This window comes from Barbus barbus (assembly GCF_936440315.1).
Source record: "Barbus barbus genome assembly, chromosome: 42".
Taxonomy (NCBI): domain Eukaryota; kingdom Metazoa; phylum Chordata; class Actinopteri; order Cypriniformes; family Cyprinidae; genus Barbus; species Barbus barbus.
The window spans coordinates 12,881,418-12,895,767 of NC_136720.1; the positions used below are offsets into that span (position 1 = coordinate 12,881,418).

The 14,350-nt window shown below is 35.5% G+C and overlaps 1 protein-coding gene across 2 annotated transcripts; it reads left to right on the plus strand.

Annotated features, from left to right (window-relative positions):
- Window positions 1-6,235: 6,235 nt before the first annotated feature.
- Window positions 6,236-13,994, plus strand: cep83 (centrosomal protein 83). Of its 2 annotated transcripts, XM_079403331.1 has the most exons (17): window positions 6,245-6,272; window positions 6,452-6,512; window positions 6,901-7,111; window positions 7,189-7,339; window positions 8,839-8,931; window positions 9,128-9,259; window positions 9,339-9,590; window positions 10,487-10,618; window positions 10,725-10,839; window positions 10,917-11,061; window positions 11,139-11,288; window positions 11,514-11,589; window positions 11,698-11,855; window positions 12,610-12,739; window positions 12,877-12,980; window positions 13,073-13,241; window positions 13,390-13,994. In XM_079403331.1, the coding sequence occupies exons 3-17, from the start codon at window positions 6,906-6,908 to the stop codon at window positions 13,549-13,551; spliced, it is 2,175 nt and encodes a 724-aa protein (XP_079259457.1). In that variant the 5' UTR covers window positions 6,245-6,272; window positions 6,452-6,512; window positions 6,901-6,905; the 3' UTR covers window positions 13,552-13,994. The 2 variants fall into 2 exon arrangements, with proteins under 2 accessions (XP_079259456.1, XP_079259457.1); XM_079403330.1 differs by lacking the exon at window positions 6,452-6,512 and having other exon boundaries at window positions 6,236-6,272.
- The last annotated feature ends 356 nt before the right edge of the window (window positions 13,995-14,350 follow it).

The following is a 14,350-nucleotide window of genomic DNA, read 5'->3' on the forward strand; positions in this document are numbered from 1 at the left end:
TTGGCTTATTTATTTAAATTTTCTGAGTGTTATAAATAAGACAGCAGATTCAAATACTTGGTTTAACTAATAGAACAACTGGATCCCTGTGATATAGGTGCAGTTCCTCTACTTGGAGAGCTGATGAGAAGTTTGAGTGATAAATGCACTGAGTCAGTGAAAACTGAGCCGCTGGTTAAGCTCTCAGTGGGAGTGAATACCATGCACCCACAATGCAAAGCAGAAAATCAAAGCAGTGAATGTTACTTTTTCCACAGAGGCTTACTGGGAAATGGAAAGCTGATTCATACAATGATGAGAAACATCAGTACTGCAAAGGCCAACTCACACCTTAAGACTTAAAAAGAGTGAAGATAACAGGTTATGATGTTAAAGATGCTAAAAAATGTTTCGCTTTCAGGAGGCTATCATAATGGTGGATGAGAAAATAACCTTTATAATAACCTAAAATTAATTCACTAGATGGTAGAATTCATAGTGCACAGTGTAAGTGCATAGTGTATAGGATGTCTTTGGGACAACTTGTCACATAGCTTGCTAATATGAGGAAAGAGGGAGCAAAAATGTGAATTCAAAACAAAGACCGGAAGTGCAATAAGATTGGCAAACACAGAGGCTTCTGATTGGCTAAAAAGAGCAGGCAGCTAGCTAATGGACTATTGAAACTGGAGCTTGGGCTCTGATCCTCTGGGTGGGGTATTACAATTTTTTATTATTATTTTTATTTTTATGTATATGTACAGGAAAGATTCATCACCCATGTGCGCAAGATATACAGTAAGTGGCGGTAATACTCCTAATGACTGAACGGCCATTGATTGAACCAAAAGAAGAAGAAGAAGGAAGCTAGCACATATGTGTGATTTCAATGATATCTGTCAGATAATAGTAACATTTCATGTGTGGTACTCCCAAATATAGAGCACCTTTACATCATACAGCTTACAGTTGATCATTTTAATGATATAAATTAAGAAAATACAAAAAAACCCTGTATGTACCCTCGGTCTAAACATGCAGCATCACAAGCACTTAGTATACTTCTCTGTGCACCTGAATAAATATTCAGGTTAAATAAGAAAGCGCTGTCTTTCTCTTCACTCACACATAATAAACTGTGGGGAAAGCAGTGGCTATTTCAGGAGTGGTTTAATATCTTGTCCTTTTAAAGATAAAATGCTTAGCAAAAACTATAAATATCTTTCATAGCAGCATTCGGGCTGGTTCATGCCCAAAGATATTAAGAGGTTCAGGGAGTTTAATGCCAGATTAAAAACACTCGCGCCAATCTCAACACAATTTTTATAAACGGTGTATATTCGGCACAGCTGAAGGAATGATAACTACCCATGTAAAATCAAACAGGAAACAAAAACAAAAGCTGAACACAGCCATGGGTAACGTACATACTGTGTTATTGTGTCCTGCAGATATTATGCCGCACTACACAACAGGGACGGACTGGGAGTAAAAAACGGCCCTGGATTTTCTCCCAAATAGGCCCACCACAACTACAGTACAAACAGTCGCTATATCTCACAATATTGCAGCAATCCTGTCACATTTATGGCAAAGAACATCACAAAACCCATGGTGACCCTGCTGACAAAAACAATAGAAACCATCACAGAAATTTAAATACCATTACAAACAATCAACTTCTAACCATTAAAACAATTAAATAATGGATTCCTGTAGTGTGTTTTGGAACATATTACATCAGGATTTAGTTTTTTTTAACGACCAATTAGTAAAACCATTGCAAATTATGTGCTGGTTTTTATTTAATTTTTTCAGCATGGGATATTGTATGAACTAAAACAATAAAGCCCTCCCTACACCTAACTGATACTTTATTTTCAACTTTTTGATTATTTCCTTCATTTTTTACGTCCAGATGGCCAGTCCGCCCCTGCTTCACAAAGTTGTCTGTATGAATGAAAGCATCTGTCTGGATATCTGCTAGAACAGCCTCACACACGTCAAGGCTGTGACAAGGCAAGGCTGACACATACTGTCAATGTTCGCTCTCTGCTGGCATACAAGCATTATTGCAAATTGCACAGATATTGCGATGTTCATCCCAAAAAGAAAATACTATCTACACATCCTAGTGTGGTTTCTAAGTCTGCATTTATTTGATCAGAAATACAGAAAAAAAAAATTATTTTGTGAAATATTATTGCAATTTAAAATAACAGTTTTCTATTTTAATATACTTAATATATAATTTATTCTTTAAAAGCAAAGCTGAATTTTCAGCATCATTACTCCAGTCTTCAGTGTCACATGATCCTTCAGAAATCATTCTAATATTCTGATTTATCATCAGTGTTGGAAACAGTTCTGCTGCAGCTGCTTGATATTTTTTGGGACCTGTGATACTTTTCAGGATTGTTTTGATAAATAATAAGTTAAAAAGAACAGTGCTTATTCAAAATAGAAGTTTTATGTTACAATATACACTACTATTCAAAAGTTTTGGGGTCAGTAATTTTTTTTCTTTTAAGAAATTAATACTTTTATTCAGCAAGAATGTGTCAAATGGATAAAAAAGTGTTAGTTAAGATTTATATAGAAAAGCTTTCTATTTGAATAACTGCTGTTCTTTTTAACTTTTATTCATCAAAGATTCAAAGAAAAAAGTATCACAGGTTGCAAAAAATATAAAGCACAACAGTTTCAACACTGATAAGAAATCAGCATATTAGAATGATTTCTGAAGTATCATGTGACACTGAAGACTGGAGTAATAGGTGAGGAAAATTCAGCGCTGCATCACAGAAATAAATTATATTTTAAAGAATATTAAAATAGGAAACCGAGATTGGAAATTGCAATAATTTTTCACAATTTAATTTTATTTTTTCTGTATTTTTGATTTTAAAAATACAGCTTTTATTGATATATGTAAAATAAATGTAAGAAAATTCTAATTATTTCGTTTTATTATTATGTAAAATAATTATTAAAATTACAAAAGAAAATCCATATTTAATACAACAATGTGTGTGTGTGTATGTAAAAGTAAATATGAATAATATTAATACATTAATAACAAATGTATTTAAAAAAAAATAAAGATGTCAATATTATTATTTAGTTAACTTTGTATAACGCAAGCAGAACGGAACGTGTCGAAACAAGTCTTTTATTTTGAAAGGTGCCTCTGGCCGCCATCACCATCATCACGTGACAGTGCGTCGCTGTCAGTGTTGAATCAGGTAACTTTACAGCAGCTTTTCAAATCATTTACTTTTTACCTTAATGCACAAATGTATTATTATATTTTGTATAGTTTTGAACGCATGCAGTAGTTTACGCCCAGCAGAGGTGTTTATTTATGAAATAAGTGCAGTATGCAGTGTTTATCAAACATTATTTGCATGACATTTCAATATAGCAGACAATCTATGCACTGCCTTCCACTCACAGACAACACAAAGTGCTTCATCTTGCGCTAGGTAAGTTTTCCCAGTGGCTCAGTTGCTCTGACAACATGGGAAGCCGTTATGTGTTTTTGCTGGAGTATCTGTGTTTCTACAACACAGAGTGAATCACTGGAGACCAGCCTGAGCTTCAAATCTAATCACTTGAGAGCAGAGGAGCAACTAAGGACTCTTGTGCTGCACATGTAGTGATTAGATGCTAACTAGGCTCTTACAAATGGTTTAAAACAGTCAGCCCTGATGAGATGTGGCTGGATCTCTTGACTTAGGTTGGCTGAAGTGGAGTCATTTGTGTTGATTGAGATCTTTGTCATTTTTTTAGAGCTCTCTTGAGGTTGTAGTGGTTTCTGGGGGAGGTATAAAATCATTTGCTTTTGTTCCTTCTCTCTTTTTTCTGCTATAGACCAGATGAACCCTCCAGCGTTAGGGCAGTCATCTGCCCAGTTCCCAAACCTGGAGCTGGCAGGAGGAGGTAGGAAAGCAGCAGTCCTCCTGAGCGGCTCGACGGGACTCACCAGCTCCGATATGGAGCTCCAGAAGATGCTTATTGATGAGAGAATGCGCTGTGAGAACCACAAGACCAACTATCAGACCTTGAAAGTGGAGCACACCAGGTGAGCGAATACTGCTTATATACTGTAAGACATCTTGTTAAACTTAAACGTTAAGCTGGACAAATGTGTTTGTGCAGACTGCAGGATGAACACACGCGGGCACAGAGTGAACTGAAACGCCTGCTCGGTGATCGCCAGGTCGCTCAGGAGAAACAGCAGCTGCTGCTGGCCGAGCTCAGAGGAGAACTGCTGGATAAAACACGTGAGCTGGAGGAGCTCAGACTGCAGGTACACTTTAGATGTGTATTTGCATATATAGGCACACATATAGTAACTTTGATTATTTATTGCAAGTTATTTCTTTGTGTCATTTAAAAGTATTATATAAAACACTAGTTTACTTACTAGTTGTTACTTGTTGAATACTAATACTAGTTGTCCATATATTCAGATATGAAACTACCGTATATTACAATATTCAAAGTTTCAAGAAATTTCTAATGATTTGATTATTTTTGTACATTCAAAAAATAGTGATAAAATACAAGTTTAATGTTTGGACACACCTCCTCATTCTTTATTATGACTATTTATCACATTTTAGAGTAATAGTGAATTTAAGCCAAACTGTGAAATAATAACACAACTGGAAATATGGGGAATAGGAAAAATATTAACCAGATTAAATCATTCTCACCATGTCTCCACATTTTGTCTAGATTTTAAATAATGGATTCCTGTAGTGTGTTTTGGAACATATTACATCAGGATTTAGTTTTTTTTAACGACCAATTAGTAAAACCATTGCAAATTATGTGCTGGTTTTTATTTAATTTTTTCAGCATGGGATATTGTATGAACTAAAACAATAAAGCCCTCCCTACACCTAACTGATACTTTATTTTCAACTTTTTGATTATTTCCTTCATTTTTTACGTCCAGATGGCCAGTCCGCCCCTGCTTCACAAAGTTGTCTGTATGAATGAAAGCATCTGTCTGGATATCTGCTAGAACAGCCTCACACACGTCAAGGCTGTGACAAGGCAAGGCTGACACATACTGTCAATGTTCGCTCTCTGCTGGCATACAAGCATTATTGCAAATTGCACAGATATTGCGATGTTCATCCCAAAAAGAAAATACTATCTACACATCCTAGTGTGGTTTCTAAGTCTGCATTTATTTGATCAGAAATACAGAAAAAAAAAATTATTTTGTGAAATATTATTGCAATTTAAAATAACAGTTTTCTATTTTAATATACTTAATATATAATTTATTCTTTAAAAGCAAAGCTGAATTTTCAGCATCATTACTCCAGTCTTCAGTGTCACATGATCCTTCAGAAATCATTCTAATATTCTGATTTATCATCAGTGTTGGAAACAGTTCTGCTGCAGCTGCTTGATATTTTTTGGGACCTGTGATACTTTTCAGGATTGTTTTGATAAATAATAAGTTAAAAAGAACAGTGCTTATTCAAAATAGAAGTTTTATGTTACAATATACACTACTATTCAAAAGTTTTGGGGTCAGTAATTTTTTTTCTTTTAAGAAATTAATACTTTTATTCAGCAAGAATGTGTCAAATGGATAAAAAAGTGTTAGTTAAGATTTATATAGAAAAGCTTTCTATTTGAATAACTGCTGTTCTTTTTAACTTTTATTCATCAAAGATTCAAAGAAAAAAGTATCACAGGTTGCAAAAAATATAAAGCACAACAGTTTCAACACTGATAAGAAATCAGCATATTAGAATGATTTCTGAAGTATCATGTGACACTGAAGACTGGAGTAATAGGTGAGGAAAATTCAGCGCTGCATCACAGAAATAAATTATATTTTAAAGAATATTAAAATAGGAAACCGAGATTGGAAATTGCAATAATTTTTCACAATTTAATTTTATTTTTTCTGTATTTTTGATTTTAAAAATACAGCTTTTATTGATATATGTAAAATAAATGTAAGAAAATTCTAATTATTTCGTTTTATTATTATGTAAAATAATTATTAAAATTACAAAAGAAAATCCATATTTAATACAACAATGTGTGTGTGTGTATGTAAAAGTAAATATGAATAATATTAATACATTAATAACAAATGTATTTAAAAAAAAATAAAGATGTCAATATTATTATTTAGTTAACTTTGTATAACGCAAGCAGAACGGAACGTGTCGAAACAAGTCTTTTATTTTGAAAGGTGCCTCTGGCCGCCATCACCATCATCACGTGACAGTGCGTCGCTGTCAGTGTTGAATCAGGTAACTTTACAGCAGCTTTTCAAATCATTTACTTTTTACCTTAATGCACAAATGTATTATTATATTTTGTATAGTTTTGAACGCATGCAGTAGTTTACGCCCAGCAGAGGTGTTTATTTATGAAATAAGTGCAGTATGCAGTGTTTATCAAACATTATTTGCATGACATTTCAATATAGCAGACAATCTATGCACTGCCTTCCACTCACAGACAACACAAAGTGCTTCATCTTGCGCTAGGTAAGTTTTCCCAGTGGCTCAGTTGCTCTGACAACATGGGAAGCCGTTATGTGTTTTTGCTGGAGTATCTGTGTTTCTACAACACAGAGTGAATCACTGGAGACCAGCCTGAGCTTCAAATCTAATCACTTGAGAGCAGAGGAGCAACTAAGGACTCTTGTGCTGCACATGTAGTGATTAGATGCTAACTAGGCTCTTACAAATGGTTTAAAACAGTCAGCCCTGATGAGATGTGGCTGGATCTCTTGACTTAGGTTGGCTGAAGTGGAGTCATTTGTGTTGATTGAGATCTTTGTCATTTTTTTAGAGCTCTCTTGAGGTTGTAGTGGTTTCTGGGGGAGGTATAAAATCATTTGCTTTTGTTCCTTCTCTCTTTTTTCTGCTATAGACCAGATGAACCCTCCAGCGTTAGGGCAGTCATCTGCCCAGTTCCCAAACCTGGAGCTGGCAGGAGGAGGTAGGAAAGCAGCAGTCCTCCTGAGCGGCTCGACGGGACTCACCAGCTCCGATATGGAGCTCCAGAAGATGCTTATTGATGAGAGAATGCGCTGTGAGAACCACAAGACCAACTATCAGACCTTGAAAGTGGAGCACACCAGGTGAGCGAATACTGCTTATATACTGTAAGACATCTTGTTAAACTTAAACGTTAAGCTGGACAAATGTGTTTGTGCAGACTGCAGGATGAACACACGCGGGCACAGAGTGAACTGAAACGCCTGCTCGGTGATCGCCAGGTCGCTCAGGAGAAACAGCAGCTGCTGCTGGCCGAGCTCAGAGGAGAACTGCTGGATAAAACACGTGAGCTGGAGGAGCTCAGACTGCAGGTACACTTTAGATGTGTATTTGCATATATAGGCACACATATAGTAACTTTGATTATTTATTGCAAGTTATTTCTTTGTGTCATTTAAAAGTATTATATAAAACACTAGTTTACTTACTAGTTGTTACTTGTTGAATACTAATACTAGTTGTCCATATATTCAGATATGAAACTACCGTATATTACAATATTCAAAGTTTCAAGAAATTTCTAATGATTTGATTATTTTTGTACATTCAAAAAATAGTGATAAAATACAAGTTTAATGTTTGGACACACCTCCTCATTCTTTATTATGACTATTTATCACATTTTAGAGTAATAGTGAATTTAAGCCAAACTGTGAAATAATAACACAACTGGAAATATGGGGAATAGGAAAAATATTAACCAGATTAAATCATTCTCACCATGTCTCCACATTTTGTCTAGATTTTATTTTTTTAAATTACCAAAAAAAAAAAAAAAAGGTATTTATTTATATACACAGACAAAATGGAAATCAAGAAAACCAAGATTTTTATAAATGCATATAGAGCTTTTTTAAAGTAATAAATATTAAGTATAAACCGTTTTTTTTTTGTATTTATGTACAACAATTTCAGATTTTGGCTAACTTTTTTATATTATCAGTTTTATATTATCATTTTGATATAGTATCAAAATGTCATATATCATATAGTTTCATTTTGAGTTTAAGTAATTTTGTTATGTACTATTGTCAATTTTTTATTACATTTTTAAAGATTTCTATTTAACATTTTATTTCAGTTTTAGTAATTACTTACTATTTAGCAATTAATTTTAGTAAACTTACACTTTATTTCAGTTAGTTGCCACAAAAATATTTCTATTTTTTTAAGTTTAAGCTTTTCACCTAATATTTATATGTGACCCTGGAGCACAAAACCAGTCTTAAGTCGCTGGGGTATATTTGTAGCAATAGCCAAAAATACATTGTATGGGTTAAAATAATAGATTTTTCTTTTATGGCAAAAATCATTAGGGCATTAAGTACAGATCATGTTCCATGAAGATATTTTGTAAATTTCCTACTGTAAATATATCAAAATTAAATTTTTGATTAGTAACATGCATTTGGACAACTTTAAAGATGATTTTCTCAATATTTAGAATTTTTTGCACCCTCAGATTCCAGATTTTCAAATAGTTATATCTTGGCCAAATATTGTCCAATCATAACAAACCATACATCAATGGAAAGATTATGTATTCAGGTTTCAGTTGATGTATAAATCTCAATTTTGAAAAATTGACCCTTATGACTGGTTTTGTGGTCTAGGGTTACATATTTTGTTCTAGTTTAGTTCAATCACAATAACTTAAATTTTTTAAATAGTTTTAGTTAACAGTATCAACACCGATATGAATATATCTTGGTGTTGCAGAGATAAGAAAACGTAAATGTCTTAGTATGCTCGAATTAGACATTTTGCTGACAAAGTAGCACTTTTGTGTTGTGTTGATCATGGGTTTAAGGTGCTGACCCCTCAGCGGCTGGAGCTCTTGAAAGCACAGGTGCAGCAGGATTTGGAGGCTCCCATCAGAGAACGCTTCAACAAACTGCAGGAGGTAAAAGATGCCCCTCCACACCAGCTGACTCCCACTCCTGTTCCCATGATAGCCACCTGAGTACATGCTGTAGCCAGAATCCTGTCCATCACAGATGGAAACAAACTGATTGCTTTGTCTTTTCTACATGTTATAAAAAATACTTGAAATGTGTAAAAAGTCTTGAAATGTCCTTTTTTATTTCTCTCTGTGACAGGAAGCAGAAAATTACAGGTCTGAATATAATAAGCTCCGTTATGACCTCACTTTTCTCACGTCGGAGTTTGATCACCAGAAAGAGGAGTACGTCCGAGTCCTGGAGGAGAGACGGATACGGCATGAAGCTGATGTATGTTTTATCATTTCGAATAGAATTTTGACCCAGCAGTGTCTCTTTATAAAGGAGTGTTATATATGTGATTGTGCAGGTGGCCCGACTTGAGCGTGATAAGGAGGATCTGGCCGCTCAGCTGCAGAGCGGAGACCCGGCACGGGACGGGAAGCGTGTTGAAGCCCTGCTGAGGGAGAAAGCTCAACTCCACCAGCGACTCAAAGGACTGGAGGCAGAGGTCACTGAACTCAGGGCGGAGAGAAATAACTCAGGTGCTCAGGCCGAAAATGTGCAGCGGATCCAGATCCGACAGCTGGCTGAATCCCAGGCTGCAGTAAAAGCACTGGAGGTGAGCGGATAAAAGTAAAGAGTTGTAGGTTTTTGATGATACAAATAAGATTTGATGAGGCAAATAAGTTTATGCCTTTCTGTTAAAACAGTATAGTACAGTGTAAAATGTCAGATTTTTTTTTATATTAATAGATACAACAAATTTGTCAAAGCATTGGCACAGTGGGTAAAACACATGCTCATGATGCAAGAAAAAACATTCCTTTTCCTCCTGGATTTCCAATATCCAATTACGTCTCTACTCTGTCATTTTATATATTATACAGTGCCCTCCAAAAGTATTGGAACAGTAAAGACAAAATTGCTCTGTTGGCTGTGGAGTCAAGACATTTGCAAATATGATTAAAAGATATGAGACAAAACTACAAAATGTCACATTTTATTATTAGCCGTTTCAACACATAGATGTTTTACCAAATAAAAAGAACAGCACTTTTAGAGTTCATCCCACTCACTGATGTGAGCATAAGTATTGGGACAGTTGAACATAAGGTGGATATAAAAGATTAAAAGCTATTATTTAGTTGCAGATCCCTAATGGATGGGAAAAAAAAAATCCCTCTGGTTCACTTTTTAGGATATTTCGGTTTTTATATTAACTATTTTATATATTTATTTCATTATGAATATTTTAGAATATTTGAAATATTTTAAGAAATCATTGCCTGCATTTCTATAATTAAATAAGCACATCTTAATTTTTTTTATTCATATGTGATGTTTATGTCACACCATTTGACAAACACGTCACATTTAATTGATTTTTTTTTTTTAATAAATAATAAAAATAATAAAAAATATATATATATTATTTCATAAAATAATAATATAAAAAATAGATTTTTATTAAGAAGTTTGAAGGCTTTTTTCTCTTTCCCTCTGTTGGTGGTTCAGGCAGAGAAGCAGTCTATTCGTATGCAGTTGGACCGGACAGAAAGTGAACTCCATCTATCTCAGGAACAAAACACACTCCTCACAGGCAAACTGCACAAAGCCGAAAGGGAGATCAATTCGCTCAACAGTCAGGTGCGTGAATACAGCCTGAGTGACAAGGCAGATTTTATGACTACAAGTCCACATGCATGACATCTGTAGTAATATATCCTGATGATTGTGTGTGTTTATTGGCCAGATTGAAGAGATGAAGCACACGCATAAGCTGGACTTGAGTAACGTAAAACTACAGTGTGTCAGAGCCAAAGGAGAACTAGAAAGAGACCGAGATACTCTGCAATGCCAAGTAGAGGGTAATCATCTTGCCTTTCTTTCATTTACTTTCTTGGAACCTGTTTTACAATAATAACAGTGTCTTTCTCTCTCTCAGGTCTGCAGTCAGATATTGAAGTCCTGAAGTCAGCGTTGGAGAGAAATAAAGAGGTGATATCTGAAAAAGAGCGTGAGATGGTGCGCAGGGTCCAGGCAGCAAGAGAGGAGGAGATACACAAGATGGCTGCCCTTCAGGAAGAAAAGTAAGCACTATTATTAATATCAGACGAGGAACTGATTCAAAGCTTACATTCAAATGAATTTATTTAATTTTCACCAGGCTGGAGCTGGAGAATCGTTTATCTGAGCTTGAACAGCAGAGAGCTCTTCAAGAGGCATCAGGGAACTCTCAGAAAGAGGAGTGGGAAGAACGTCTCCGTGCCGCACAATTAGGCGAAGAGTCTGTTCGTAAAGAACTGCAAAACCTGAGGCAAGCTTCTTCAGAGTCATTTATTTCTGTTTAATGTCCACATGAAATCAAAACTGACCCTCTTTCCTTCCTGGTCTTGTTGAAAAAATTAAGTTGAATCATTCACAATAACATTTTTATGTTGACTTTGAATGACAAGAAATTAAATGCTCAGTTGCTGTATACAGTAAGATAGTATGATTTTCAACCCTTGTTTGATTTTCTGTATGAATGCTTGTGAACCAGAGTCAAAATTCAGCAGCAGGGCCAACAGCTGGAAGAGCTGGAGACCTTAAGAGCAGAAAATGCAGACCTGAGACGAGTAAGCACTGGAAAATAAGTGAAATTACTGTGAATGCACGTAATATAGAGATGGAAGTTATGACGTATCATATAACTCAAATAGCTTGTTTTGTAAATTGTTTATCAGCAAAACGCTGAGCTGAATCTACAGATAGGAACCCTGTCTCACTCTGAGAGTGAGCTCTTGGACACCAACAGCAGACTGAGAGAAAGTCTAGAGCGAGTGAGAGAGGACCTACGGAGCGCACGCACACAAATGGAACGGACCCAACAGGAAGCCGAGAGGTACGCCTTATCATAACCAGGATACTAGCATTTACTCATTTACTGTCAAATGAGAACCAAAAATATTTTAGAGAATGCTGACAGCTTGCTGAGCGATCATCAAAACATGCCATTTAGCATTTCTTCAGATTAGAGGCTTGAGAGTTGGTAAGATGAAATGTTGGTTTCAAAGCAAGATTCAACTTGTATTAGAAAAGTGCTTGATAGACATTTTCCCCTTCAATTACAACTACGTGTGATTTGTTTATAATGGTACATTAGATCTTTTTTTTTTTTTTTTTTGTCCTGACAGCTATATTAAATCATCTTAAAAATTAAACCAAAAAAAAAAAAAAATTAAACCATATCATCATATGTGAATATATCAGAGGCATGGCCTAATAATTCGCAAATATTACTCACGTTGATCCTTGGTGCTCATATGAATGATGTGACTCAAATCTAGCTAGTGATATTGACTGATTTCCATTCCCCCTTTACTATCATAATTTCCTGTTCACTTTCTAAACATGTCCACTTCTTCAATTTTTATCTATATATTATAGAAAAAATAAATATATATATTTCTGTATGTAAATGATCCTGTTTGTATATCCCTATTTCCTTTATTATAATTAATAATTAATCAAATTTGTATGATTAATAGTTAATGCGATTTTACAGTTCTTCCCATGAAAATAGCCTAAAAATTGTAACAATGTAGTGAACAGCGAATAGTTAAATTAAGTGAAATGTCAATCATTTATTGTCATAGGTTGGTGGAGGAAAGGCGGGTGGAATGGTTGGAAGAGAAACACAAACTGCAGGAAGAAGAAGCAGAATTACGGGTGAAATACAGCCAGGCCAAAGAGCGCCTGCAGAGGGCAGCATTTGCACAGAAAAAGGTACAAACTTGTTTTTGGCACTAAGGTTGACAGCTTGCTGATACTTTTATCTTGTTTGGTATTTTTATATTGTATTGTATTTTTTGTCACGACAATTGTTATTATTAAAGTTGCATTATTTGTCTTTTCTTATCCAGAGGAAAACCATGACAGAACTGAAAGAAAACAAACTCCAAGACAAGATTCAGCTCCTAGAAGCCAAGTTAGAAGAACTTGAAATTGAAGCAAGCACAGCCAGAAAGTACTTCCTGCTTCAGTTTATAACACTATCAGGGGACTAAAGTATGTATGTGTTTTTTAAATAATATTTTTTATTTATGTGTGTGCGCTCAGGAAATCCTCCTACTCTGAAGAACATGCTCAGCTCAGCAAGCGTCTGAAGGAGCTGCAGAGGAGACACAATGAGTTCCGTCGTCTGTTGCTGGGCAACCAAATGACCTCCTCTACCCCTCTGGCCCAGTCCCTCCTCATCCCAGCAGAGTCCATCTTCTCAAACATACAGGTGTCTGCAAACATCCCATCCACGGTGTACAATATTCTCTTGTCAGCCATAACAAAACCCAGGATATAAATCTGCAACTTTCCCATCCTCTTCTCTGTCTTTGTCCCCTCTTCACCCCACTCATCTGTTTCTGCATTTCCTTTCTCAGGAGGATCAGCACCAGAGGGAGTTGTCTGTGCTGCGGAGACGCTTGGAAGAGTTGGAAAACAGTCAGCAACAGCAGCTGGAAGAGCTGGCTGCTCCTCTGGACAGAGACAGAGACAGAGAGAGACTCTCAAGCCCACGGGACGCACTTCCAGACCTTTCTTAACCACTACCTGTGTGCTTACATTCACCATGGGCCAAAAACTGAACATACTGTGACATTTGTGACCTGTTTTCTTTTAAACGACTCATGGTGCTTTGCAACAGAATTTCAGAGATGTTTTAAGAAAAGCCTGTTGCATTATTTATTAATTATTTGTCTGGTTGTATTATTCTAACGGAGGGACAGGGCTTCTAAAGTTTACATAAATTGTTGGTTTGTGTTGTACATATTGAAAATGATCTGTAAAATGTTTCAAACATGAGAAGCCATGTTTTATATGAGTCCAAATGGGAGACGGCACCTTTTCATCAAATTAAACTTTAATCTGTGAACCTGAGGTTTATTTGTCACATTTCTGTAGGGATGACATGGGTATTATGATAAATAATAATGATTTTATTCTGTTAAACGTGTTTTTAATAAAGAACATTATTGTGTCCTCTCGTTTTATTGATGTTTACTTGTGACCGAATAATTAAGAACGTAACAACTCAACAAATTGTCTGCCAAAAAAAATGTAGTAAAAAAAATTGTCAATTGAAGCGGTAGGCAACAATACAAAGAATAAAATTAAAAAAATTACGGATTGTTATATTTTGAAGGCCATGAGTATGCCTAAGTTTACAAAACGATTTATTATAATTTGCGCCTGCACCTGATGCCCAAACGCCCTGTACACGTCTATAATGTCCCAAAATGTTGCTTTGTTTGGCAGTACAGGCTTGTGCAGCATATTTTAGCCATAATGCTGACTCGGAACGATATGCTGTTGATGAGGTAGGCAGCTCACATCGCTTTGAGA

What these genes read in the sequence shown, in the direction of transcription:
- cep83 (XM_079403330.1), top strand. Translation starts at nt 6,906, where the DNA reads ATGAACCCTCCAGCGTTAGGGCAGTCATCTGCCCAGTTCCCAAACCTG. An exon ending in TTGAAAGTGGAGCACACCAG is followed by an intron (nt 7,112 to 7,188) that starts GTGAGCGAATAC and finishes GTGTTTGTGCAG; the next exon opens with ACTGCAGGATGAACACACGC. An exon ending in AAAATGCAGACCTGAGACGA is followed by an intron (nt 11,590 to 11,697) that starts GTAAGCACTGGA and finishes ATTGTTTATCAG; the next exon opens with CAAAACGCTGAGCTGAATCT.